This window comes from Astyanax mexicanus, chromosome 13 (assembly GCF_023375975.1).
Source record: "Astyanax mexicanus isolate ESR-SI-001 chromosome 13, AstMex3_surface, whole genome shotgun sequence".
In the NCBI taxonomy this organism is placed as follows: Eukaryota; Metazoa; Chordata; class Actinopteri; order Characiformes; family Acestrorhamphidae; genus Astyanax; species Astyanax mexicanus.
The window spans coordinates 42,491,969-42,517,567 of record NC_064420.1 but is presented as its reverse complement, the minus strand read 5'-3'; the positions used below and the strand labels follow the sequence as shown (position 1 = coordinate 42,517,567).

Genomic DNA, 25,599 nt, shown 5'->3' with positions numbered 1-25,599 from the left:
AACCATCTAGAAAAGTACTTTCATACTACTGACCAACTGGACCATGGTTCAGCAGATCTAAACGGAAAGGTCCAAAAAATAAACAAGTTTTCACCCTAAAAAATGTTTGGAGAACTGTTCAAACACTCAATATAGAGGTCCCGCACCAATTATAGGGTCCTTCCATGTGCTAGTCTTCACCCTCCTGGTGTTGGGGCATTACTATTAATAGGGGAAGTTCTAATGGGTGGGTTGGGTAATTGGCCGTGTTAAATTAGGGAGAAAATGGGAAAAAAAATTTAAAATGATTAAAAATGATTTCCAGCATACAATAAATAGGTCAGCTAGTATCAATTTGAAATCTCACAATATAAATTCCAATATCATTGTGCACCCCAGTTTTAAATGTAACTTTAAGGATGCTTAGTACAGTTACACATTTTCACCAAAAACTTAGACTGCCACTTTAACTAAAATAAAACTAAAATAAAACTAAAAATGTCTGTCTTTTACTTTTTCAAATATAAAAAAACACCACCATGTAATTGCTAAATTAGCATTGGGCAAATTTTGCCTCCTGGCCAGCAGCCGAATGCCCACACACTGTCAAAAACAAACACACACACAGTCAGTCCCCATAAAGAGCTAAATACATGACCACCCACATTCACACACTCACTCTCTCTCTCTCTCACTCTCTCTTTGCTTCCTTTGGACTCCACAGAGACTGGCTTCACTAAATTGATCTTAGTCACCACACTTCCTCTGCCTTTCTCCCTCTCTTTCTCTCTCTCACACACACATATATATATATATTGCACAACGCATGATACTGGAGTGCCCTGACCGGCCGCACCCTTCCATAATACTGCATGATAGACACTTTTCCCTCTCACTATCATTACTGGCTCAACTGATCCCAGACCTCTGCCAGCGCTGTGTGTTTTCCCTGGTTAATCCCAATTAAACCTCCTGACCTGCAGTGAGTAAACAGGAGAAGACTGACAGGCTGGCTAACTGCAGGTAACGGGCAATTAAATTTAATACTGTTTAATACACTCACACAATATTAACACTACTTTCACAGTAAGAAAATAGCAAAGCACAATATCAATATTAACTAAATTAATTATATTTGAAATTCAACAGCTGTGCACAAACAAAACTAGAACTGTTTGTACACTATTGAAATAATGGGTCCAATTAAAGAAATGCATACAGTACTCTCTTTTCTTGCTTTTCTAGATACGTCAGCATATATCGGTTTGTAATGCACAAATATAATTCCAATATCATTGTGCAACCCTTTAGTTTTAAACTTACTTTTAAAGGATACTCAGTACAGTTAGACATTTTTTTCAAAAATCCTACAGATTGCCACTTTAACTAAAAAAAAAAAAATGAATATATATATATATATATATTTATTTATTTATTTTTTTCCCCCTATGAATAAATAAATAAATACACTCAGGCAATATTAACACTACTTTCCCAGTAAGAAAATGGCAAAGCACAAAGCACTATACCAATATTAACTAAATTAAATAAATTTGCCACAAACCGATATTTGAAATTTAACAGCTTTGGACAAACAAAACTAGAACTGTTTTTTTACACTAAAAACAGGGTCCAATGAAAGAAATGCCTACAGTACTCTTTCTTCTAGCTTGGTCCTTTTCCAGCATACAATATATACATCAACAAATATCGGTTTGTAATATACCAATATAATTCCCATATCATTGTACATCCCCAGTTTTAAACTTACTTTTTAGGATGTTCAGTACAGTTACATTTTTTCACCAAAATCTAACAGATTGCCACTTCAACTAACAAAAAAAAAAACTTTCTTTTACTTTTTCCAACAAATAAATAATAAACTCAGGCAATATTAACACTATCTTGACAGTAAGAAAATGGCAAAGCACTATACCAATATTAACTAAATTAATTAAGTTAGCCACAAACTGATATTTGAAACTTAACAGCTTTGCACAAACAAAACTAGAACTGTTTGTACACGGAAAAAAAACACAGGGTACAATGAAGAAAAAAAAGCCTACTGTACTTACTCTCTCCTCTAGCTAAAAGCAAGTAATGATTGTGCCTGAAAATAGCGCACCTCTGAGCCATTAATAATGCAGAGGGGTTTTGCTTAGTTCAGCCTGCAGTTTAATACCACTACATTAAATTTAGAATCAATAAAATTCAGTACATTAAAAGAATAAAACCAAAAATTGTATTTACTGTTTTAATGTCATTCATTAAGATCTCTCTCTGTGTGAGGGATGATTAAGACCTTTTAAAACCCCTTAAAATGACTTGACCGGTATACAGGGCTTTGAAATCTCCTTCAGGACACTTGGAGAAGCTGCCTGTTTTCTCTCTACTCCACTTAATAATTCCAGATCAGTAACAGGAATCAATCTTAAATTCTGCAGGTTTGAAAATAGACGTAAAAACTAGACAAACATAACGAAACTAAAGGTTTGGAGGACATGAACTGTTTGATTTGTATTCAGGAAAATACTGATTTTAAAATGAAGTTCAGAAAAGAGCCATTTTTTATTTTATTTATTATATCTTGACATTTGCAGATTATTTAAATATTATTTTTTTTAGATTTTCTATTACAATTACATTTTCAGTAATGTTCCTTATCAAACATGAAAGGTTTTTATGTAATGCTTGAATAGAAATCCTCAAGATTTAGTGGTGTTTATTTAGTGGCAGACTGTTAAGGGTTAAGACAAATTAAGCCCCTTTGTTTTGGATAATCGACTCTATGACTTCTATAAAGTATATTCAGGAAATACATATACTGAGAAAACAAGAGAGTGAGATACAGTGTGTGATTAAATAGTAAATGCTGAATGACTGTGTTCCTTATGACACACTTACACACACACAAACATAAGTGAGCTGCCAGTAACTGCCAGTGGAGCAGATCCAACTTAACTGTTCACATGCACAAAGAATTTCCTGCATATTACACAGAGGTGACCAGACCCAGATAAAGTGGGAAAAACAACTCCGTGCCACATCCTCCTAATCGCTGCACTAATCGAACACACACACACTTTAACTCACCCTGAACAAAGCTGGGGGTCAATTACTGAAAACTAGGCACTAGAACAGTCTGCAAAAACGTACAACTTCATTCTTTTCAGTAGTTTAACAGTATAAAAATGTCCTACCCTTTATTTCTCATGGTTTTGACTATTCACATTAAAAATCACACTTTAAATAATTTAATACAGGTAATAAATGATCTGGATTTTTACATTAAAGAAACTTAAGATAAATTAAGCTAAATTATTTTTCAATTTGTCAAAACTACCAGCTTTAAATTCATCGTTGATGCTTTACTGACTAACAGGGTGATTTCAGGGTGTAATAAGCTGAAAAGCATGTCTCTCGTTGCTACTACAGGCTTGGATCATGGTATTTTTTATGTAGCAGACACAACAACGCTCACAACAACTGCCTAATGCTGCATAATCGCAGTGATATTAGTGTTAAATCCAGTAATATTGCTCCACCACTTCAGTGCACAGGATTCTTTCACTTTCAGTTCTCGTACTGCATGACTCAGCTTGTCCAGAAAAGCATGTGTGAAGTGAGTCTTGTCATGTTGACTCAAAAGATGAACTCTACTTCATACCTGTCAAGTTTTGGACTTAAAAATAAGGGATTTTTTCCGCCGCCCCAACAGCCCAACCGAGGGCTTGTGCTTTATATATATATATATATATATATATATATATATATATATATATATATATATATATATATATATATATATATATATATATATATATATATATATATATATATATATGAAATTGAAGGGTGCACAAATTTACAAGAAGGACATGGATCAGATACATTCCATAAGTAAATAATAGTCCTAAGGGGCCTACACAATTACTAATCTTTCATTAATACTTCTTTCTATTGTTCAGTCCACTCCTGATCAGTTCAGTTAATTTCAGCCCTCTCCACATTTTCTCTCTCTCTCCAGCTCAACCATCTCTTCTACCCCTTCTAAATAATACATTACACCACAATACTTGAGATTTAAACAAATTCTAACAAACCCTAAAACTAGCCCTGAACAAATAGAGTTTGGAAATTATAGTTATTGGCTGATCAGGCACATAAGGGCAGGGCATTATATATATATATATATATATATATATATATATATATATATATATATATATATATATATATATATATATATATATATATATATATATATGTAGATTTTTCTCAAACCCTGAATATCTATCTAGCTAATTCTAAAGTTAAGCTAACTGAGTCACAAGCTGGATTTTATTAAACACACAATGGGTTTAATTTATGTTTTGATTCAGAGAAGAGTCTTTTTAACCAGCTATCAGAAACAATCTCATCACAGTTTACATGGTTAGTTACCTTTCTTTTAGAAAAATCTCCGTATATCCAGATTAGTTTTAACGACAGCTGCTCCGACTAGCTGCCTGAACTCACAGCGAGGGGAGGGGCGGGGCTTACCCCACACTTAACAGCTCTCCGCAAAACCAGCAAGCTGATTGGCTGTTTCTCCTGAAAGGCGGGACTTTCTCCTTGAACAGGCACCACAATTGGTTAAGAGACACACAGCGGTCAGTGCATTGTCGCCTGTGGCCTATATATTTTTGTATTTAGTATAATACGGGAAATTTACGGGAAAATACTAATACGGGAGGACGGCGGGAAAGAGGAGTAAAATACGGTAGTTTCCCGGCCAAAACGGGAGACTTGACAGGTATGCTCTACTTCTCCACTGTAGTGTGACCATTTTGGCACAATAGTTTAGGGTTTAAAATCTCCCACCCTTAATTTACGCATCAGGTATTAGGGTTTTTTTGTTGCTGTTCTTAGCCAAAGAAAAAAAAAATCACACTGTTCTCATTTCTCATTAAATATCTACTAGAGACTGGGGGTGGGCGATATGGCTCTAAAACAATATCATGATATTTCAGGGTATTTTTGCTATAACGATATATTTGCCGATAAAAGAAAACAGAAAATTAATTAATTAATTTCAGGAATATAGTATAACAGTAAAAAAGCATAATCATAATGTGGCAAAATAAATAATATAGCATAAAATAATATAATGCAGCAAAAAATATTGCAGAATATTTAGTGCATGCATATAAACTGCAAACTAAAACAATTATACAATAAATACACCTAAAGCTTCACAGTAAATAATAGACTACTTTTAAGACAGAACAGCCCTATTATCATGATATGGATTTTTAATATCACAATATTTCTGTATCACGATATATTGTATACGATATTATATTGCCCACCCCTACTAGAGACTACTAGAGATTATATAGATTCAGTATCATTTATTTTATTTCATTCCTGGAAATAGATACCTGGAAGTAGATATTTGGAGTGCATTATTAGTATCATGATATTCTGAATCACTGACTTCTGTTACAAATCTGATTAAATTCTTGTATTTTTGTTCATATCTCAGTTAGAGGTGTGCCATATATCATATCATATGCAGTAATGTAATGTAATTTTAATTTTGTTGCAGTAGTGTATTCTTGAAATAATTTATTTTAATTCAGTGTCTTATCATATCGCCAAAAGCATCGCTATCAGGAAAATATCAGGAAATATTGTGATATTATTTATTGGGCCATATCGCCCACCCCTATATTAAACAATCATTTCTGCAGTTTCTACGTTTTTTGACAATTTAAATTTTTATGATAAATGGACCAATAGAAACAGTCCAGAGTGATTTAGAATATAAAATTTTACATTGACTTTGAATAAAAGTTAGGTTTCCTTCTCTAGTAAAGTTACCAATTAAGATGTACAACTTTTTGCACGACTATGATGGTGTGCAATTCTTTAGCCTACAGTCTCTTTGTGTTTTGGTTCATGTAGACTTTTTTTTTTATTAGGAAGAGCACAGAACAGCCAATCAAAACAGAGAAAGGTTCTGTTTGTATGTAATGTACAGTAATGATCATACCAGCCCTTCTGTTTTCCAAGACGCACACATAAACTCAGTAACTCAACAGGCATCTGAACCCGATGACTGACACTCCATTATGAAGACGCTAAACACACCCTCCAGCTGAAGCGTGTAGCCGTGTGGTGAAGGCCCTGGTAGAGGCTGTTCCCGGAGGTTAACCATGGTAAATGATGGTGTGCTGCGCCGTGATGTGCTGTGCTGTGTATGTATGCGGCATGTGGGACGCCAGCTGTGTGAGCTGTGGTCGAATCTACTTGTTATGTTCCTCAAAAACATCCCCAACACACACAATGGAGCCGTCTCTCTCCCATAACTGCAGCCATTCACAACACAGCCTTAAACAAGAAACAGATAATAGCATTTCCGTTAGCTATGTTGTAAACACGGCCGCTGAGGGCATTACAACACTGCAGTATCCTACCCACCGCGCATCGCTCGCTGAGGTCATGCGTCATCTGACATCACATAACAGCCAGAGCCAATTAACAAACTGAAATAGCAAGATACTGAAATACAGTAACAAGAGCACAGTGCCAGTGTGAGGCTCAGAGTGCTCCGCTTAAACGTTCCGAAACATAAACACGGTCAATAAATAAAGACTGCTTTTAAAAGCTGTTTTAAAATGCAGTTAATCAACCGTAGGAACTGTCATTTTTTCCCTCAAATAGACACTCTAGAACAGGGGTGTCCAAACTTTTTTTGTTGGGGGCCAGAAGAAGAAATATATTTAAAATGTCACGGGCCACACACTCTGTAATAAAACAAATAACGAAATATACCACTTTAAATAATACTTTTTTCCTGATTATTTCATTTACACACCATTTTATTTGACTTATTATCTTTATCTTTGACAGTGTAAACTAATGTAAACAAATTTATGTTTAATTTTAATGATGACTTTTAATATTAAACTCCTTAATTACGGCAACTTTTAGACTCTTTGGCCCGTTTTTCTGCGCTAGAAATGCGCACTCTCTCCGCTTTTAGACTCTTTGGCCCATTTCAGACACCTATCGTTCAAACTTTGAATCTCACATTATAAAAACCTGCTTAACAGCGGGCCAACTTTCATTCTATTTCTGAAATACCTTGCGGGCCGCTCCAAAAAAGGAAACGGGCCGCAAATGGTCCGCGGGCCGTAGTTTGGACACCTCTGCTCTAGAAAGTCCCTCTACAACCCTCATAAAATAGTTTTTATCCATCCGTCAGTCAGGCTGAAAGTGCATCTCTAAAATAGTAACTTTACAGAAATGTATCTTTGTTATTTCAAAAACAATCAGGAACTTAACTGATAACATATGTTAATACAAGTCAGAATTTCAACTGGACCTTTTTCTCATGAGGATTTGAAACAATAAAAAAAAAAAAAAAAAAAAAAAAAAAAAAACTCCAAGATTCACTTAAATTATGTTCCATGACAGTGACAATATATTTAAACTCACAAGCCACAAACTACACTACATCCTCTCCTCACAGCAACGCTCCAAAATCTAGTAGAAAGTTTTCCCTTTACAGTAGAGACAGTTACTCCAAGAAAGCAGGATGGACTCTTTTTTTTTTATTATTTTAAAAGAAACAATTAGTGAGCAGGCGTCACAATACTTTTGTCTATGTGGTGTATATTACCTTGTATAGCTATTGTAGTTCAATTATGGCTGGAAGATATTGTTTAATAATAATAATAATAATAATAATAATAATAATAATAATAATAATAATAATAATCTCGATATTCTCCAAAATTCTTTATTTTAGAACTTTAGAATACTAGATTTTTAGTTCTTACCTAAGTTTTTTATATATATATATATATATATATATATATATATATATATATATATATATATATATATATATATATATATATATAAAAAAGTGATTTGCAAGCTATTGCTTCTTTTGAATTTAATAATAATCAAAAAGTCAAGTTTATTTATTTATTTCACAAATAGTAAGTATCCCCCTTCAACCTTAAAAGCACCGTGTTTTATATTAAACACGGTGCAAACATAACCTTCTTTTATTTCAGAATTATAGTTAAAGAAAAAGTGTAAATATGAAAATTACTGCCACATAAGAAAAATCTATCTAATAAGATTCCCTCTAGCTGCTTTTATATGTAAATATATACAATCTCCATTATCCCAGTGAAAATTGCATTTAAACCTCAATTAATTCATGTGACTAACCTCCCAGCCCTAATTCTAATAATGAAACAATATAAATATTTACGTTTATGCTTATACTGATGCTAATGCAGATACACAAATGAGTTAAAGCATCTGATTTTACAGGTTGAGGGCAGCGTGATGTTCGCTTTGCAACAACAGAAACTTTTAAACTCAGAGGTGGGCGGGTGTGTGCTCGTCTCAGGGACACGCACAGTGGTGTCAGAAGGTCAAGCTCATTTGTTACACTGCTGTAACACTCTGTCCACCCATCTCTCACTGAAACGTAGTTTTCTGTGAGAAAATCCTTTACAGAGAGTTGTAATAAATTCTGTACACATTTTACACTTTTTCCTGCCTCTTTTTACAGTTTAAATCAATATTTATTTTAAAAAGGGACATCTAGTGGATGCATGCAGCGGATCGGTTCTATAGGTACACACCTCTTTATCTGTCACCACTCATTCTACAGTGGAATGTATAATCCAGCTTTTAGCCTACAGGTTAAACACTACAGTACTGACTGTGTTTCAGACAACTGAGGCTCGAATCACTCACACTTTAAGATAAAGCTTCATATCTAAGAGCACAAAACTGATGTAGGGGCAGTGGTGGCTCAGGAGTTAGAGCACCAGGCAATGGGCGACAAGGCTGAGAGTTCGATACCTGGAGTTGATGGGCCACCATCGTTGGGCCCTTAAGCAAGGCCCTTAGCCCTAACTGCTCCCCGGCCAGTAGGAGGAGTTAAAGGCGAACATCAAGACCCATATGTGCCAAGCACAAGTATAGAGTACATGGTGGTCTTGTCTTATGTTCTTTTCAGAACATCTTGCAGACATAGACGTAGTTGCTGTCTCTAAAACATGGTGGTAGGCAGTCCTAACTCCATATCTGTCCACAAGTCTCTTCCACGTTCAGGGACAACTCTGAATCTTTTAGCTTGTCCAGAAATTGTGTTCTTTATTGATTGCTCAAAGCATGGATGAGACTTTCTGATGTTGCGGAAGCCCAGGAGCAGTAAATATATGCAAACACCAATTTTTGCTGTATTCCTGACACCAATATTATATTTTACAATGTTGAATGCTCTAATAAACATCACAATATTAATCTTAGCATATTTGCATAATTCTCAGCCACATCAAGTTGCTGTAATGACAAAAAAGTATCAGATTGCTAAATTAGATTCTGCGCATCTCTACTTAAAAGCCAGACTTTAGTAAAAGTAAAAAAGCATGATCAAAAAGTGATAAGTTGAAGTGTTATGTAAGCTCCAGACTTAAACACAGTGATACTTAGTGATAATGTGGGATTAGAATGATTCCTAACATTATAATGTAACAATGCCTAAAATAAACAATGTATTAGGTATTAAAGTCATTGAAAATATGTAGTGAAGTAAAAGTGGAAGTCAGAGAAAAACAATTCATCAGTAAATACAGATACAGCATTTTAGTACTTAAGTACAGTAATAAAATAAAAAAATAATACTCCAGTAGATACAGATACAGTATTTTAGTACTTAAGTACAGTAATAAAGTAAAAATAATACTCCAGTAGATACAGATACAGTATTTAGTACTTAAGTGCAGTAGTGAAGTAAAAAGAATACTCCAGTAGATACATATACAGCATTTAGTACTTAAGTGCAGTAGTGGAGCAATAATAATACTTCAGTAGATACAGATACAGTATTTCAGTGCTTAAGTACAGTAGTGGAGTAGTTCTACTTCTTTATTATACATCTCTGCTGACCAGCAGAGTTAAAAGTACAATTAGTGCTTGTATGAAGTTGTCGTGTAAGAGTACCTGAAGTGGTGTGTGGGTGTGCATGTCTCTGAGAGCAGTGTGAAGGAGCGTGCTCAGTCTGGGCTCAGTGAACTCTGCTCTCGTACGCACATAATTGGTGGCCTTACACTGGCCCTTTGTGTGGAGATTAGGCAGACATGAGGAGGGATTGGGCTGACTGTGTCTGAACAAAGAGCATGACCAGGGTGTGTGTGGGGGGTGTAGAGGGGCTGTTTAGAAGGACTGGACGCCCTCATCCCCCAACCCCAGTCAACCCTGGCCATTTTGGAGCTGTGGGGTTGGGTTGGGTGGGGGGCAGGAGCAGATATGGAACAGGACTGGGGGCAGGGTGGGCTAGCGCACCCCCAGCTGCGAGTGGGGTTTTTTGGCCGAGGGACCAGCTGTGACAGTCATTAAAGCCCAGTCTAGACTTCGACTTAACCCGTACGAAAGGGGGAATTCAGTGCAGGCCGGGCTCTGAAACTCACTGGCAGTGTGAAGTTCCTATCATTCCAGTCTTGTTGAGACAGGAAGTGGCAGCAGTGGAAGGAAAGGGGGGAATAAAACTGCTGCCCTTAGGAAAAGCGAGTTCGGCTGATTCAGAGCAGCTCGTCACACTGGGGTTTAGCGTGATGATGAAACCGCAAATGGATCTGGCATAAACAGCTGCATATTACTGGTACGGTGACTAAACGCAGCTCTGGCCAAATATTTCCCAACCTCCTCACACCTCCTTCCACGAGTAAGCGATAAAACGGGAACGCTAACCTTCTTACAGGAATATTACAGTGTTTTCCAATCTTATCATCTATCATCTATTTACTCTTTTTTACACATTTTTTTAAACGCCAAACAGATTATAAGAAAGTACATGGCTACTCACTCCCTCCTCTGACTGAGGTTTGTTTGTCTACATGCCCATTTCCCACCTGACGTTAGCTAGATGCTACCTTTTCTGGCTGACGTTCACTAGATGTTCACTCCTCTGGCTGATGTTAGCAAAATATTCACTTTTGTGGCTGGTGTTAGCTAGAAGCTACAAGTTTACTGCTATACCCAATGTCAGTTAGATGCTCTCCTAATGTTCTTTTTCTTTTGGTTTTATGTTAGTAAGACCAACAGACGTTTTCTTTTCTAGCAGATTTAGGGTTTAAAACAGTGGACTGTTCCTTTAAGTATAAGTCTAGTAAACAAACAGGGTTCTTGTGAAGGCGATTTAAAGCTAAAGCGAGAGCTTGGTCTCGCTTGCTGTTCCTTGTGGACGTTATCTCGCTCCATCTCCTCAGTATAATTAAGGTCCATCATCCTCCTCTGTGTCGTAGAGAGCAGGATGCCAGGGGCCGGAGGGAGCAAGCGGACTGTGAGAGTGCCGTTACCCAAGATGCAAAGCGGCTGAAACGAGATCCATAGAGCCCCCAGACAGGGAGCTGATTAAGACATGCCGACGCCACCAGACGGAACACACACACACACACATACACACACACACACACACACACGGAGTGAGCCTCCTACACACAAACTTACACACAAGCGTACATACACACAAACACACACACTCCCAGACACACACTCCCTATTGCTCACACACACAAAATCAATGCGGGGGAAGGAGGGGCATCTTTTCTGCTCTCTCATGGTCAAATTACTTGTCTGGTCCAAAAGCAGAAATCTCTTTCTCCCTAAAGAAACTCGAGTCGCTGTCCATCTAATAGCTTTCTGAACGCACTTCCTGAGAGCCATGGCCTTAAACACCCTTAACCCAACACACATACACTTACACACATACATTTACATAACTCCAAACATAGACAACACATCTAATGTAACACAGGACAGAACCAATATAACATAGGATTAACAGGAGTCGGAGTAAAGGTGGGTAATATGACAATACTGTATTGCTCGTGCGAGAAATTATATAATGATACTCAAAATATACTCAGAAATGTATATCAGCACTAAGTGCTTAAAAAGAAATTAATTTAATAACTATATAAAAACTGTATTGGAACAATACAGTTTTTAAATGTACTGTTTCTACAGTCTAGAGAAAGACTTCTAATATATTCTAAAGCATCGCTGTGAGGATTTGATTGCAGTTATATAGTGTTTGATGATCACCAGTCCACCTCATTCCTTAATTCCACAACTCATCCCAAAAGCACTAAATATAGAGCACCATCATTAAAAAACAAAAAAAAAAAAAAACAAAAAATTTTAGTTCCACTTAAAGATGTTTGATATTGAGAATAAAAAAAAAATTCGGACAAATCAATATGGAGTTATTTTTCAATATACAGCTCTGGGGAAAAAAATACTGATGAGTTTATTTGATTTTACCAAATTAAAAAACTCTGGAATATAATCAAGAGGAAGATGGATGATCACAAGCCATCAAACCAAACTGAACTGCTTGATTTTTTGAACCAGGAGTAAAGGCATAAAGTTATCCAAAAGCAGTGTGTAAGACTGGTGGAGGAGAACATGATGCCAAGATGTATGAAAACTGTAATAAAAAAATTGACAATAAAATATTGATTTCTGAACTCTTAAAACTTTAAGAATATGAACTGGTTTTCTTTGCACTATTTAAGGTCTGAAAGCTCTGCATCTTTTTATTTTGTTATTTCAGCCATTTCTCATTTTATGCAAATAAATCAATGCTCTGCTGGCAGGGTTTGGCAGGGCTGCTGGCTCCACTTGAGAGTGCAATAGAGATGCTTATAATATTAGGACCTACTAAGACAAAACAGTCCGGCTATTATGTCATTAGAGCAAATTAATGTTAAATGTAAATAAACAAGCCACAACATGGAGAACTTCCAAACAGCAGGAGTGAGTCAGGTCAAGCAAAGGCCAGCCTGTCTGAAAGCACAATTAGCCGCACTGCCTGATGCCCTGATGGCCACTCAGGTCATTAGCAAGGTCATTAGAGATGGACGGACAGATCAGAGACTGCTGGGACCATGAACTCAACCTCCTCCCCCCCAACAGAACAACAGATGCGCACTAAAGCTGAGCAATATAATGTCTAGAATGGTGGTACTGATACCAGTATCCATACCTGGCAGTTAAATACAATGTACATCAACATACACTGTATTATTTTACCTGTTACAGCAATACTGACCCTTTGCAATACTAAACAACCAAAACAGAAAAGTACATACTGAATACAATATTATAGGAAACAGAAGAGTGTGTGAAAAGCGTGAACATTCAAATCAAACCATGTCATCGATCGTGTGTGCTATTTTTTCCTCTATATTGAATTTAAGGAGCAATGTGGGAATGTTACAGTGTACTGAAAAATACTGCACTATACTAGTGCATCTCAAAAAAATAGAGTATCATTGAAAAGTTACTCTATTTCAGTAATTCAGTTCAAAATGTGAAATTCATTATATAGATGTACTAAACACGCAGTGATCTATTTCAAGCTTTTCTTTATTTTATTGTTGATTATTTTGGCTTACAGCTAATGAAAACCCAAAAATCAGTGTCTCAGAAATCTAAAATATTGTATAACACTAATTGGTACTTTTGCCAGTGTGGGCAGTCTGCCAAGTCCTGCTGGAAAATGAAATCTGCATCTCTATAAAAGTTGTCATCAGCAGAGGGAAGCATGAAGTGCTGTAAGATTTTGTGGGAAAACAAAACTGCACTGACTTTAGACTTGATAATAAAACACAGTGGATCAACACCAGCAGATGACTTTCCAAACCATCACTGATTGCAGAAACTTTACACTAGACCTCAATCAGAGCTCCAGACACTGATCCTTTAATTTCCAAATGAAATGTAAAATTTACTGATGATCAGTGATGGTTTGGAGAGACATGTCATCTGCTGGTGTTGATCCACTGTGTTTTATTATCAAGTCTAAAGTCAGTTCAGTTTTGTTTTCCCACAAAATCTTACAGCACTTCATGCTTCTTCCCTCTGCTGACAACTTTTATAATTATTTTATTTTCCAGCAGGATTTGGCACACTGCCCACTGCCAAAAGTACCAATTGACCTATTACAAAATTGAGGGTTGAGAAAACCGTTAGGGGCAAAAGGTAAAATGGGACAGGGCCTTAAATGTGATTAATCTAAAGATGCAATGGCTGATCTTCCAAGAGAGTCCATGAAAATGAAGGTGTTCATCAATTTTAGACTGAAACTAATAAAATTCGCAGGATTTCTTGGTCGCTAACAATCATTTACCATTCATGGCATTCTTCTAGCACAAGATAGCTGCACTGAGGAATCATGAGAAATTAAATGCATTTAGATATTGTGGTGTGTGAAACACTAAATTCAGAAAAACATCCGGGCATTATTCAGATCTGCCCTTTCACACATACAGAGCGTTTGTGTCTTCCTCTGAGAGGCTGAGCGTGACTCTTCAAACCAAACTATGTGATGAATTACAAATCTGATAGGGCACATCCTTTGTGCATTGTATTTTAGGGCAAATTTGTGGGATTTGAGGCACTACGGTTGGTGGATTCCCTAAATAGTGCACACAGGGCACAGTTTTGGATACAGCTCAGGATTTCTGGAACAGTAATAAGCTTTGGATAGAAGAAGAACCTGAAGACCTGCCCAGAATAATATAACGATGCTGTGGCTAATGTTCCATAGCAGTATTGAGAGTCCATTGAAATCAATGTGTTCTACACCATTTCAGACTAAATCTAAGGAAATTAGCAGGTCTTCTTGGCCCAGGAATCACAGAAAGTGAACTTTCTGCCTATTTTTTTTAGAATACTTATCAGAACAGTACAAGCATTATCCAGAGCAGATCTTTCACACATGCAGATGGAGATGTTCTGTGTCAGACATGCTCTCACTACAGGAAATGTTCTGCATGGTTTAGACTAGAGTGGCGCCAATGTAGCGGTTGCAGGAGGCACGGCATGACCCGCTGTGAAATCTCCGGAAAATTACCTGCTCTTTTCACACACTGGCTGACATTGATACTACTGGGATTTCGTACTAGACAATAAGATGAGGATAAGGGGCAGTTAATGCTTAATACACATTATTTGAACATTTGAGTTTGGGTTTGAGTTCGGGGTTACTGTGCATGTGAGAATGTGGCTTTATTAAAGCAACAGTCTGTTCATTTAAGAAATTGGGGATTTAGTGACCTCCCTGGTGAGAATGTGTAACTGCACAGAGTATACATGAAAGAGTACTTTTAATGCAGACTGATGTAAATCTATTGCATTGAGGTATTTCTGAAATATTATGTAAAAAAAAAAGAAAGAAAAGGAAAAATATATACATGCAACAAACCTACCAGACCAGACTGTTTTTCTGAATGAATATTTTAAAACCTCAGGCACCATCGAGCAAATACATGAAAACCTTCAATTACTGTATATTATTTAGTGCTCTCCCAACTCAGGAACACTACAGGGATTGCTGCTTTAGTAGATCAGTCAGAAGGACTCCCTGTATTTCAACTCCTGAACAAGCACAGACCTGCAGGTTACACCGCAGCTTAATACGCTCCCACTTTCATTTCCATAACTTCCCTCTGAAGAGCTGCAGAGCTCCGCTGCTCAAACTCATTCACTGACTTTACCTTGATGCCTTAATTACACTATAAACTCAAGGCCTCAAGTGTGCAGCCTTCTGATGTCGTACTCCGCAGCCCACGGCGATCGCATAAAATACAGTTTAGCCTCCTGATCATACTGAACACTGCACTGATCACACCGTCAGACAAGCTGTCAGCATATCTACCATCCACAGACGCTTTTTTTTTTTTTAAATCAGGCTTTACTGTTTTTAGAGGAGATGGCGCAGACACCGTTCCAGAGATCAGCTGATATCAGCAGAAAACACAGGATAGGATATCACAGGGGAAAAAGAACGAATGTGACCCGACTGTGTAAGAAATCTAGTGTTAGTCAGTCACACACTCACACTGGGGTGTGATGCTCTGTGTGTGTTTGTGTCTTTCTGCTGTGGGGTGGGGTTGGTGGGGGTGATTGAGTAGTGGACACAGTACTTTTAAAACTGGGGTCAGTATCAGGTCAGAATCGGGTCAGTATTGGCCAACATGCGCAATTTCAGTATCATTATCCAAAATGAGGAACACACAAAAACAGAGACAGAAAGAGAGACGTACGGAAAGAGAGACATAGAGAAAGAGACCCACACCCACAGAAAGAGAGAGACACCCACAGAAAGAGACACCCACAGAAACAGACACCCAAAGACAGAGAGACATCCACGGAAAGAGAGAGACATCCACGGAAAGAGAGAGACATCCACGGAAAGAGAGAGACATCCACGGAAAGAGAGAGACATCCACAGAAAGAGAGAGACATCCACAGAAAGAGAGAGACATCCACGGAAAGAGAGAGACACCCACAGGAAGAGAGAGACACCCACAGAAAGAGAGAGACACCCACAGGAAGAGAGAGACACCCACAGGAAGAGAGAGACACCCACAGGAAGAGAGAGACACCCACAGGAAGAGAGAGACACCCACAGGAAGAGAGAGACACCCACAGGAAGAGAGAGCCATGGAAAGAGAGAGCCACCCATAGAAAAGGACAGTGAGACAAATAAACATGAATTAAATGGAAAGAGAGGAAAAAAGATAGAAACAGAAAGAAAGAAAGAAAGAAAGAAAGAAAGAAAGACAAAAATAAGACATGGAGGAAGAAAAGTAGAGACACAGACACAAAGAAAGATAGCACAAAACGAGACAGCAAAAGAGAAGATGAGAAAGAGGCAAAAAGAGGGAGAATATAGAGGAGAGAGAGAGAGAGAGAGAGAGAGAGAGAGAGAGAAAGACAAATGGAAAGAGAGACAGAGACACACGGAAAGGGAGAGAGTGAGAGAGAGACGCTCCCTGCCTCAAGGCTGTTTGTCTTAGCCGGGCTCGTTGTTCTGGTCTCACATTGATGCTGTTTTCTCACACTGAACCGTGAGAAGCGTCACAGGGCCGTGTCAGCCCCGCAGCCCTGCAGCCCTCATGACAGGCCGGTTTCAGGCCCATCAGCCTGATTATGCTGTTCTGCTGTAATCGCTGAGAAAACCGAGAGGCATTCCAGACCAGTCCAGATCTGCGCAGGCGGCATGCGCAGTCACTCTGTAGCCTGGGCTTCTTGGGTTTCAGCAGGGGGACGCTGTCGCTGCGGGCACCTTCACCCCTCAGCCCGGGACAAAAACACAGCAGCTGTGCAAACCCCTTCACTGTGGCATCCAGTGCTGGGTGTTACTGATAAAAGACTAGAGCGCAGTATTCCAAACACATCACAGCAGGGGAGATTTTAGAGTCTGCATTAATAAAGTAATGAACCCACGCTTTTAGAGTACTAAATTACAGCAACACTGAACAGACAGGAAACGTAATTTATTATTGGATATGCACCTGGAATATGTTATAGAACACATTATTAATGATTGTTTCCAGCTAGAACTGTCCATGAGATTAGACAAGCAACTCTGGCAGATATCACCTTCATATTTAATGCAGGAGATCCAGCAGAAAAAAAAACACTAAAACCTCAGTGCAGCACTTTTTACCTTTCATGGGACACCACACCAGCATGTCAGTTCAATCAGAAAACATCCAGCAAATTATATAATTACACAGCAACAGGTTATTGTACATTAATGCTGCCAAAGAGTCAGAGTATTGATTTTTTCTTTACATATTCAATTCATAATAAAAAAAAATAATTTACAGCTATTATAAATAATAATAGATTCTTTTTGTATGTTCTGTTTTACGCTAAAAAAAAAAGAAAAAAAAAAGCAGAGTAGACAAACTACCCTGGGGCCAAACTGGATCAAACTGACCTGAATATTATGGAATTTATGTTTTGATGGTTGATTTTTTTTAATATTTTGGTATATCAACAACATGGCCACTACTCATAATGCACCTAACTTTGAAGTCTAAGGCTATGTTCACTAGGGGTGTGACAATATATCGATGTTGTGATATGTTGTATAGCTTCGATTGTATTGATAAGTGGCGTCAAAAATTCTATATTTTTATTGAAAGACTTGCCCGTAAAATCAATGCTTGATGTGGTGGCACTATTCAAATGAATAGATAAATAAACCTGTGGTGAAGTGTATTGGTGGTCTAATTCCATAGTTCTTGGTATTTGCATATTTAGTTTTTTTTTATAATCTTCAGTAACACAGATGTCGTGTAGTACTGTAGAGAATAGTCCTGTGATAGTTACAATGCAGAATAACAGTACATTATTAGTGCATTATTAGTATCATGATATTCTGGATCATCGACTTCTGTTTTTAAGTCTGATAAAATTCTTGTATTTTTTTTTATTTCTCAGTTAGGGGTGTGCCATATAATATCGAATGCAATAATACAATTTAATTTTCATTTTGTTGCAGTAGAGTATTCTTGAAATCCTTTTTTAAATTCAGTAGTTTGTCATATCACCAAAAGTATCGCTATCGCGAAAATACCATGAAATATCGTGATATTATTTTAGGGCCATATCGGTCTTTCTTAGAGTCAGACTCTGCTTAAACATTGTTCTGTTTTTTTTTGTTGCACAAGAAAACTTAAGTTTAGAAGCCTTTATATTTTTTCAAAACAGAAACAACAGGAATTGTGAGCCTAATCTGTTGTGCCCATACTAAAGATTATATTAAAAATATATATTAAAACATTGGTTCTTAATTCACCACTAACACAGATGATCTATGAGCCAGCACTACCAGCAGTTCAGAGGCCCCTATACAGAAGTGCTCATTCACCAACCCCCTCACATGGCTACAGGTGGGCCTGTGGCCTTCGCCTTTACTGCTACCTTTACCGTTAATGCTCGCACCAAAGCCTGAGACAGACTGCTGAGCATGTTGGCCTTGTATGGACTGGGAGAAGTAAAGTTTCTTGGAAATCAGATGAGTCATCCATTAAAAAACAATACCAATAATTCTTACTGCAAGCTGAGAATGACAGGAACTGATTTAGCAATAAAAAAATTAAATTAAATAAAAAATTAAAAGATTGCTTAAAAGCTCAGATCCTCGACCAGACAGGCTTTAAACGTTCTAAAACACTCCCAGATTAACAAATGCATCTAATAACTCCAGTCAGACACGGCCTTCAGAGAGAACGCCTCACTTCCGAGCTCAACAAAGCCCGAGATCAGGCCACGCTGCCCCACCATACGTCAGCCATGTTTATGTATGCAGTGAATGTAATCAACATTAGCTGGGCTACACAAAAGAGAGGCAGACTCCTTTGACAGGCTGCTGAATGGGGCTCATTGCCTACATTTCCATCACAAAAGGCCAGACTTCAACTCTGACTTCTGTCTGGGTTCGCAGAGTGAACGCTCTGCAGCCGCCTCCCACTGCGAGTGCACAGGCTGGCTGTTTTACCAGCAACAAAACTCAGCCTGTTTACAGACATAGGCAGCACTGTTTTACTACTCAGTAAGCACATCACTGCTGTAATTCCTCCAAAACAACTTATTTCATCTTAAAAAAGAGAATATATACAGAGGCAAAAATTTATTCTAGTGGAAAGTATGCCAGTTTTTGATGACCTTCATATCTTCAATATCCAGTGGCTCAACTGTGCTGAGGTGTTGTATGATAAAAAAATAAAAATAAAAAAAGGGTTTTTGTTTTATGTTTTATTAAATTCAAGAGTTCAAGATAGGTCTGAACATTATAAATAACTATATAACTATAAAGAAAAAACTAACTGCTAGCACATGTTCACAGCAAATTACATTATCAAGTTATCGTGCAATATATGGACCTGGGCCTTTTACAAAAACTAAATCTCTTAAGCAACATATCTCCACTTAAACGGCAATAAACAAAATTTCAGCCATTTTAAGCTTTTATGAAGAATTTATACCACGGATTATGGCTACACAAATATAATATCAGCTTTGATATTACAGAAGGTGCATTGTTTTGGGCAATGTTTAAAAATATTATTTGCTGCTTGATACAAATAATAAAAAAAAACATTTCCACTGTTTTATTTTGTATGCCAATCTACCAGATTAACAATTATATTTAACCAATTATAATAAATTCTTGTTAAATTTTTGATACACAAATTTCATCATTAACATCATGACATGTTAGATAAATGACAACTAGCAAATTTTGAGCAAAAAAAAAAAAAAACAGTATTTTTTTAAAACACAAGATATATATTTTTAAATATCGTCCAGACCTACAAGTGATGATATGAAAAAATAGCATAAAAATGCAATTAATCTTTATTTTTAAAAGCTTTTTTGCTGCTTGATAAAAATAAACATTCCCACTTTCATTATTTTGCTTGACAATCATCAATATCAGATTAACGGAAATATTTACCAATTCTTTTTTTTCCCTAATTATTGATACACAGATTGCATTATTAACATCATGACATGTAAGATAAATGACATCTAGCGAAATTTAGGGTTTTAAAATGCAATTACACATTATTTTTTAAAGAGCAATGAATTTTTAATTGTTAGTAATACTTAGAATTGGAATTCAAGAATTTAAAAACGCACAAATATCCTAAATAAATAAAATAAAAACACTTTTTTGGTTTTAAACAAATTCAACATATTGGCTTATTCCAGCTAATGGGCTTTCCTTACTTAGTAAACACAGTGGACAATATTGACTTTGGCAAAAGTTAGAGGTTATGTACGATAAACCGATAAAGCATAATCATTGTGACAGGCCTATATGGACCTGAACTTAGATCAGTCTGCAGTAGGTGAAGAAAAAGTATAGCTCCTAAACTATTATTACAGTTGTAATTTATATTATAGTCTGTTTGTCTATCACAAGTTATTTCTATTATTGTGTACCTTTAAAAAAAAAGTGTAAATGCATTATAATGCTTTTCTCGTCAAACAATTTGCAAATCATTTAAAAAAAGAAAATTATTAATATTAATTAGTGCAAATATTTCTGGAACAATACATCGCACCCCCAAAAAACAGTTATAGTGATAGGCCCAGTGTGAAAGAACGTCCAAGGTTACATCTCAAGGGCAGCCAGCTTTCTATTCACTGCAACTCTATATATGCAGCACCATACTGGACCCACCATCATGAAATGAAGCCGTGGCCATGAATGTTTTATACCCCCTCAGGACAGGAATATGAATATGATGATGCATATGTTAGCATGAGGGCAACTTAAGCCCAGGGCCATTAACACACTCCTGGATGCTGTTGCTTGTATTGTAAACGCGCGTGCAGACAGATAGCAGGGCTGAGCATGCAGGAGACACTGTACTCAACACAACATGCCATTCTGTGGAGGCGTCTCAACTGTCAATGAACTCTGTGGCCTTATTTTACACATAGCACATTTTAGCATGGGTGAGGAGCTTAAACTAGCTGCTAAACTGATGGGAGCATAGTGCATTGTGGTTTATATACAGCTGAGCAGGGTAAAATCATGACCCACTTGTTGCGACTCTCAACAATGGATCATGTCTCATCTCTAAGAAACATTTAAATACTTACTTTTTTATTCTCTTGCTTGCTTGCTTTTTGTAGTTGATAAGCATTATGAGCATCATTATTTTGACAGTTTGTTGCATTAATGCATCTGTGCTTTTTATGATTTTATTTATTTTCGTAAATATATATTTTTATTTTTTGTCTGTAAAGCACTTTGTAAGCTGCTCTGGAAAAGTGCTTTATAAATAAAGATTGCTTACTTATTTTGGTTACATATGAACAATATAACTGAAAACTAGTTCAGCATATCTACCTAACTATGGAAAAAAAGTAATATTTCTTAATCTCAATATATTACTTATTTTTGGTTGATAGAATTTAATTAAGATATTGATAAACAGTGTAAAATCAACTGCTCGTGGTGTAAAAAAATCTTTGATTTTACCAAATTGAAAATCTCTGGAATACAATCAAGAGGAAGACAGATGATCACAAGCCATCTAACCAAGCTGAACTGCTTGAATCTTTGCACCAGGAGATGCATAAAGTTATCCAAAGGCAATGTGTAAGACTGGTGGAGAAGAACATGCATTGAAACGCATGAAAACAGGGATTAAAAACAGTGACTCAACAATAAGAAACCCTTAATTTCTCTAGGGTACAACTGAGGTCCCCAAACCACCTGGAGATATACTGTATATTTTATCAGGTCTCACCTCTAACCCAATGCAACATCCCATATAACAATCTCAATTGTGAGGCTCTTATGATTTTAATGATGGATAGTTAGGTGGTTTTCAGGTGGGCACTGGATCTGAGTGGGTTTGTTCATGTGTTTTTGCTAAGACCCAGTAGGGCTCCTCACACCGGCCCCACATGGGCATGTTATCTGGGACACCCCATTCAGCTAATCAAAGAGACAGAGGACTGCTGGAGTAGAAGGAAGATAAATGGAAGATAAATGCAGCTCAGAAAACAAGCTGCCTGGTCACTGTGAGAGCCAGACCACAAAAACAACATTTACCTTATATTTAGCCTAATAATCTAAAGTGGGTTTACTCTGTGGTCCGGACAAGGTGGCTAACTTTACCACAAATAGTGACCAGACCATCTATTATAGGTTGTTTTAGCTACATACGTGTACCATAATAATGCAGGCATGGAGAGTGTTCTGGAGCTGAATTACCCTGTTAAAAAAAAATCTAGTTCTATAGCAACTTTTGTTGGTAGCTGGTTGCTTGTGGTGTATACTGAGTCATTGGTGGTCAAGGTGGTTAAAAAGCTGGTGATTCAGGCAAAAACAAAACACATGCTGGTAAGATATCTGATTAGCCAGCTGTTGACAAGAAGGGTGGGTGTTTAATGCTTGTAAACCATCTAAACCATCAAACCCAAACTCAAACATACTCTATGCTGGTCAAGACCATCTAAGCTGGTCAACCAAGCTGATATTGCTAGATAGTCATGCTGGTTATACTAGTTATCCGGTTTTGTTTAGGTAGAGGGTCAATGTCATTCAAGCTGGCCAACCATATTGGTTTTACTGGTCATGCTTATTGTTCTGAATGGTCAAGCTTGGTTATGATGATTATCCTGCTTTGTTTAGGTTGACCTTTTTTGTAATCGTACTCAAAAAACACACACATATATATATATATATATATATATATATATAGCATACTCTATATGCTGGTCAACATCATCCAAGTCGCTTCACCAAATTGATATTGCTGCTTCCTCACATTGTTTTTTCAGCATGGTCAAGCTTGGTTTTACTTTTTTTTTCCAGCTTTGATGAGTGTGACCATGTGTGTAATCCAGCTAAACTATCAAAGTCTCCAAAAACACCATATATGCTGGTCAACATCATCTTAGCGGGCCCCCAACTGATCTTTCTAGTCTGGGTTGTTGTTCTGCATGGCAAAGCATTAGTTTGATTAGGTTTCTCATGATTGTAAACCATCAAACCCAAACTGAAACATACTCTATGCTGGTCAAAATCAACTAAACTGAACCATCAAGTTGATATTGCTAGCTATCCATTCTGGTTGTTCAGCATTGTTAAGTTTGGTTATACTTGTTATCTGACTGTAGATATACCATGCTTGTAATCAAACTCAACCGAAAGTACCCCAAAAATGGTCAAACTCAATTTCAAACATACTCCATGCTGGTCAAAACCGACTAAGGCGAACCCTTAAATTGGTATTGCTAGTCATGACCAAGCTTGATCATTCTGGTTACCCAGCTTTGTTTAGGTTGGCCATAATCCAGCTGAACTATTAATCTAGGAATCTCAAGTTTGAGTCTAAGAGTTTCAAACACACCCTATGCTGCTGGTGAAGAGGTTTACATTGTTTTTTTAAGCATGGTTCAGGTAGACCATGCTTGTAAACCATTGAACTCAAACATACCCTATGCTGGTCAAAATCATCTAAAATGGATAAAATGGTCCACCAAATTGATCTTGCTAGTCATGACCAAGCTTGTTCATACTAGTTACCCAGCTTTGTTTAGGTAGACCATGCTTGTTAACCATGATCCAGTTAAACTGTGACACTATGAGACAAACTGTGAGTCTTAAACATAAGGTTACCCTGTGCTGGTGCAGCAGTTTATAACCAACCTCCTTTTCTCATGTTTTTAATCAGCAGGGTTTACAGGAGATAATATTTAGCTAATCTTTGGTTTTTGTTTGTGTGTGAGTTGCTTTGGCCACAGTGACCACAGAGACCGGGAGCCTGGCTGCTGGCACATTCCCACCAAACACATTTCCAACCGGAAACGTTGTACCGCAAAAATAGGGCAAACGAACACGACGGGAAATTGACATATTGAAGTTTAAAAATACGCTAAAATACTGTAACATTAGTGAGCGGGCTTAGCGCCATGGCGGCTGGGCTCGGGTAGCCTCTTCGCCGCCAGCGGACACGCTACTGACGCTGTGCACGAGATTCACTACATTCACTATTCGCTACTTAATAAATAAACAGCCAGCGAGCGAGTCGGCGTCTCATTCGAATTCTCCGTTCCACCTTAAATTCTACCGCAATTTGCACTAGAAGCGCTCCGGCCCTAAAGCGGTGTGAATGGAGCAGAGAGGGCATTTAAGGTGGACTGGAGAATTCGATACAGAAGCCAACTCCGACCGCGTAAATACAGACGGAGCGAAAGCGTGTGTGCATGAACGGCGGCTAAACGCGCTACTCACCATCGCCCAGTGCGATTAATCCCGCCACCACCAGCAACCAGGAGACGACGCTTCGTGCCAGAGCCATGACTGCGAGATTCCCATCGCTCCGCATTAATGCATCTGTGGGGAGATGTTGACAACAGAGCCGAGCTGAACGGGAGCACACGCCATAGTCCGACAGCCTGTTAAAGGTGTGTGTGTGTGTGTGTGAGAGAGAGAGCGAGCGCGCGAGTGTGTGTGTGAGTGTGTGTGTGTGTGCGGTGTTAAAGGGGAAGGGCTCCACGCCTCGGCTCCTTTGTTGTGGCCACATCTCACTAAGCACTCACTAGTGAGGGGGTATTAGAGGGGGATTAGTGAGCCCAGCCTGTACATTACACTGGGGGTGAGTAGTGACTAGTTGCACGCACTCTACTCATGTACTTATAAAGCTCAGGGATTACTGACATTTTTCATATTTATATATTTATATCTATATATTTTTTTTCAGAAACATTTTTTTTCAAATACAAAGACAAAGACAGCACGTGTTGAAATTAAGCACATGTTGTGATACACATACAAAGAAAAATATACAAGTACCAAAAAACTGATACATACACAGCAACATTCCTTGCGTACAATGGCAGTAAACTCAACACTGAAAATTGCATTTCTGGATAGGGTTACACAGAACTGGAAAAAAGGTGGAAAACAGTTAAGGTGCAGAACTGGTTGCCATATTTTAGTAGTGTATCAAAGCTGTTCCAAATGGAGCACATTAGCAAATTCTCTGATCCATTCTTCAAATGATGGTGCAGCTTCTAAATGTTTGTTGTAGTATTCATCTGTTTACCAAGAGAACACCAAGAGAAACTGCTTTTTTGGTTGTTCAGACTCAGATAAGACTATTCAATTCTCAATGTAGCTACTAAGGAGTCTTGCACACAGATTCTATCAAATGCTGAGACTTCCAAATGTGTGAAGTTTAGGTGCAGTAAAGGCCTGGAAAAGCA

General features: G+C 37.6%; 1 protein-coding gene across 1 annotated transcript in view; it reads right to left on the bottom strand.

The window, feature by feature from the left end:
• Positions 1-24,861, bottom strand: part of acvr1ba (activin A receptor type 1Ba) — a 39,905-nt gene extending 15,044 nt beyond the window's left edge. Inside the window, exon 1 of the mRNA XM_022676897.2 lies at positions 24,626-24,861. Within this exon, the coding sequence (XP_022532618.2) occupies positions 24,626-24,719 (94 nt within the window). The 5' untranslated portion in view covers positions 24,720-24,861. The remainder of the gene's footprint in view (positions 1-24,625) is intronic.
• Positions 24,862-25,599: the final 738 nt, after the last annotated feature.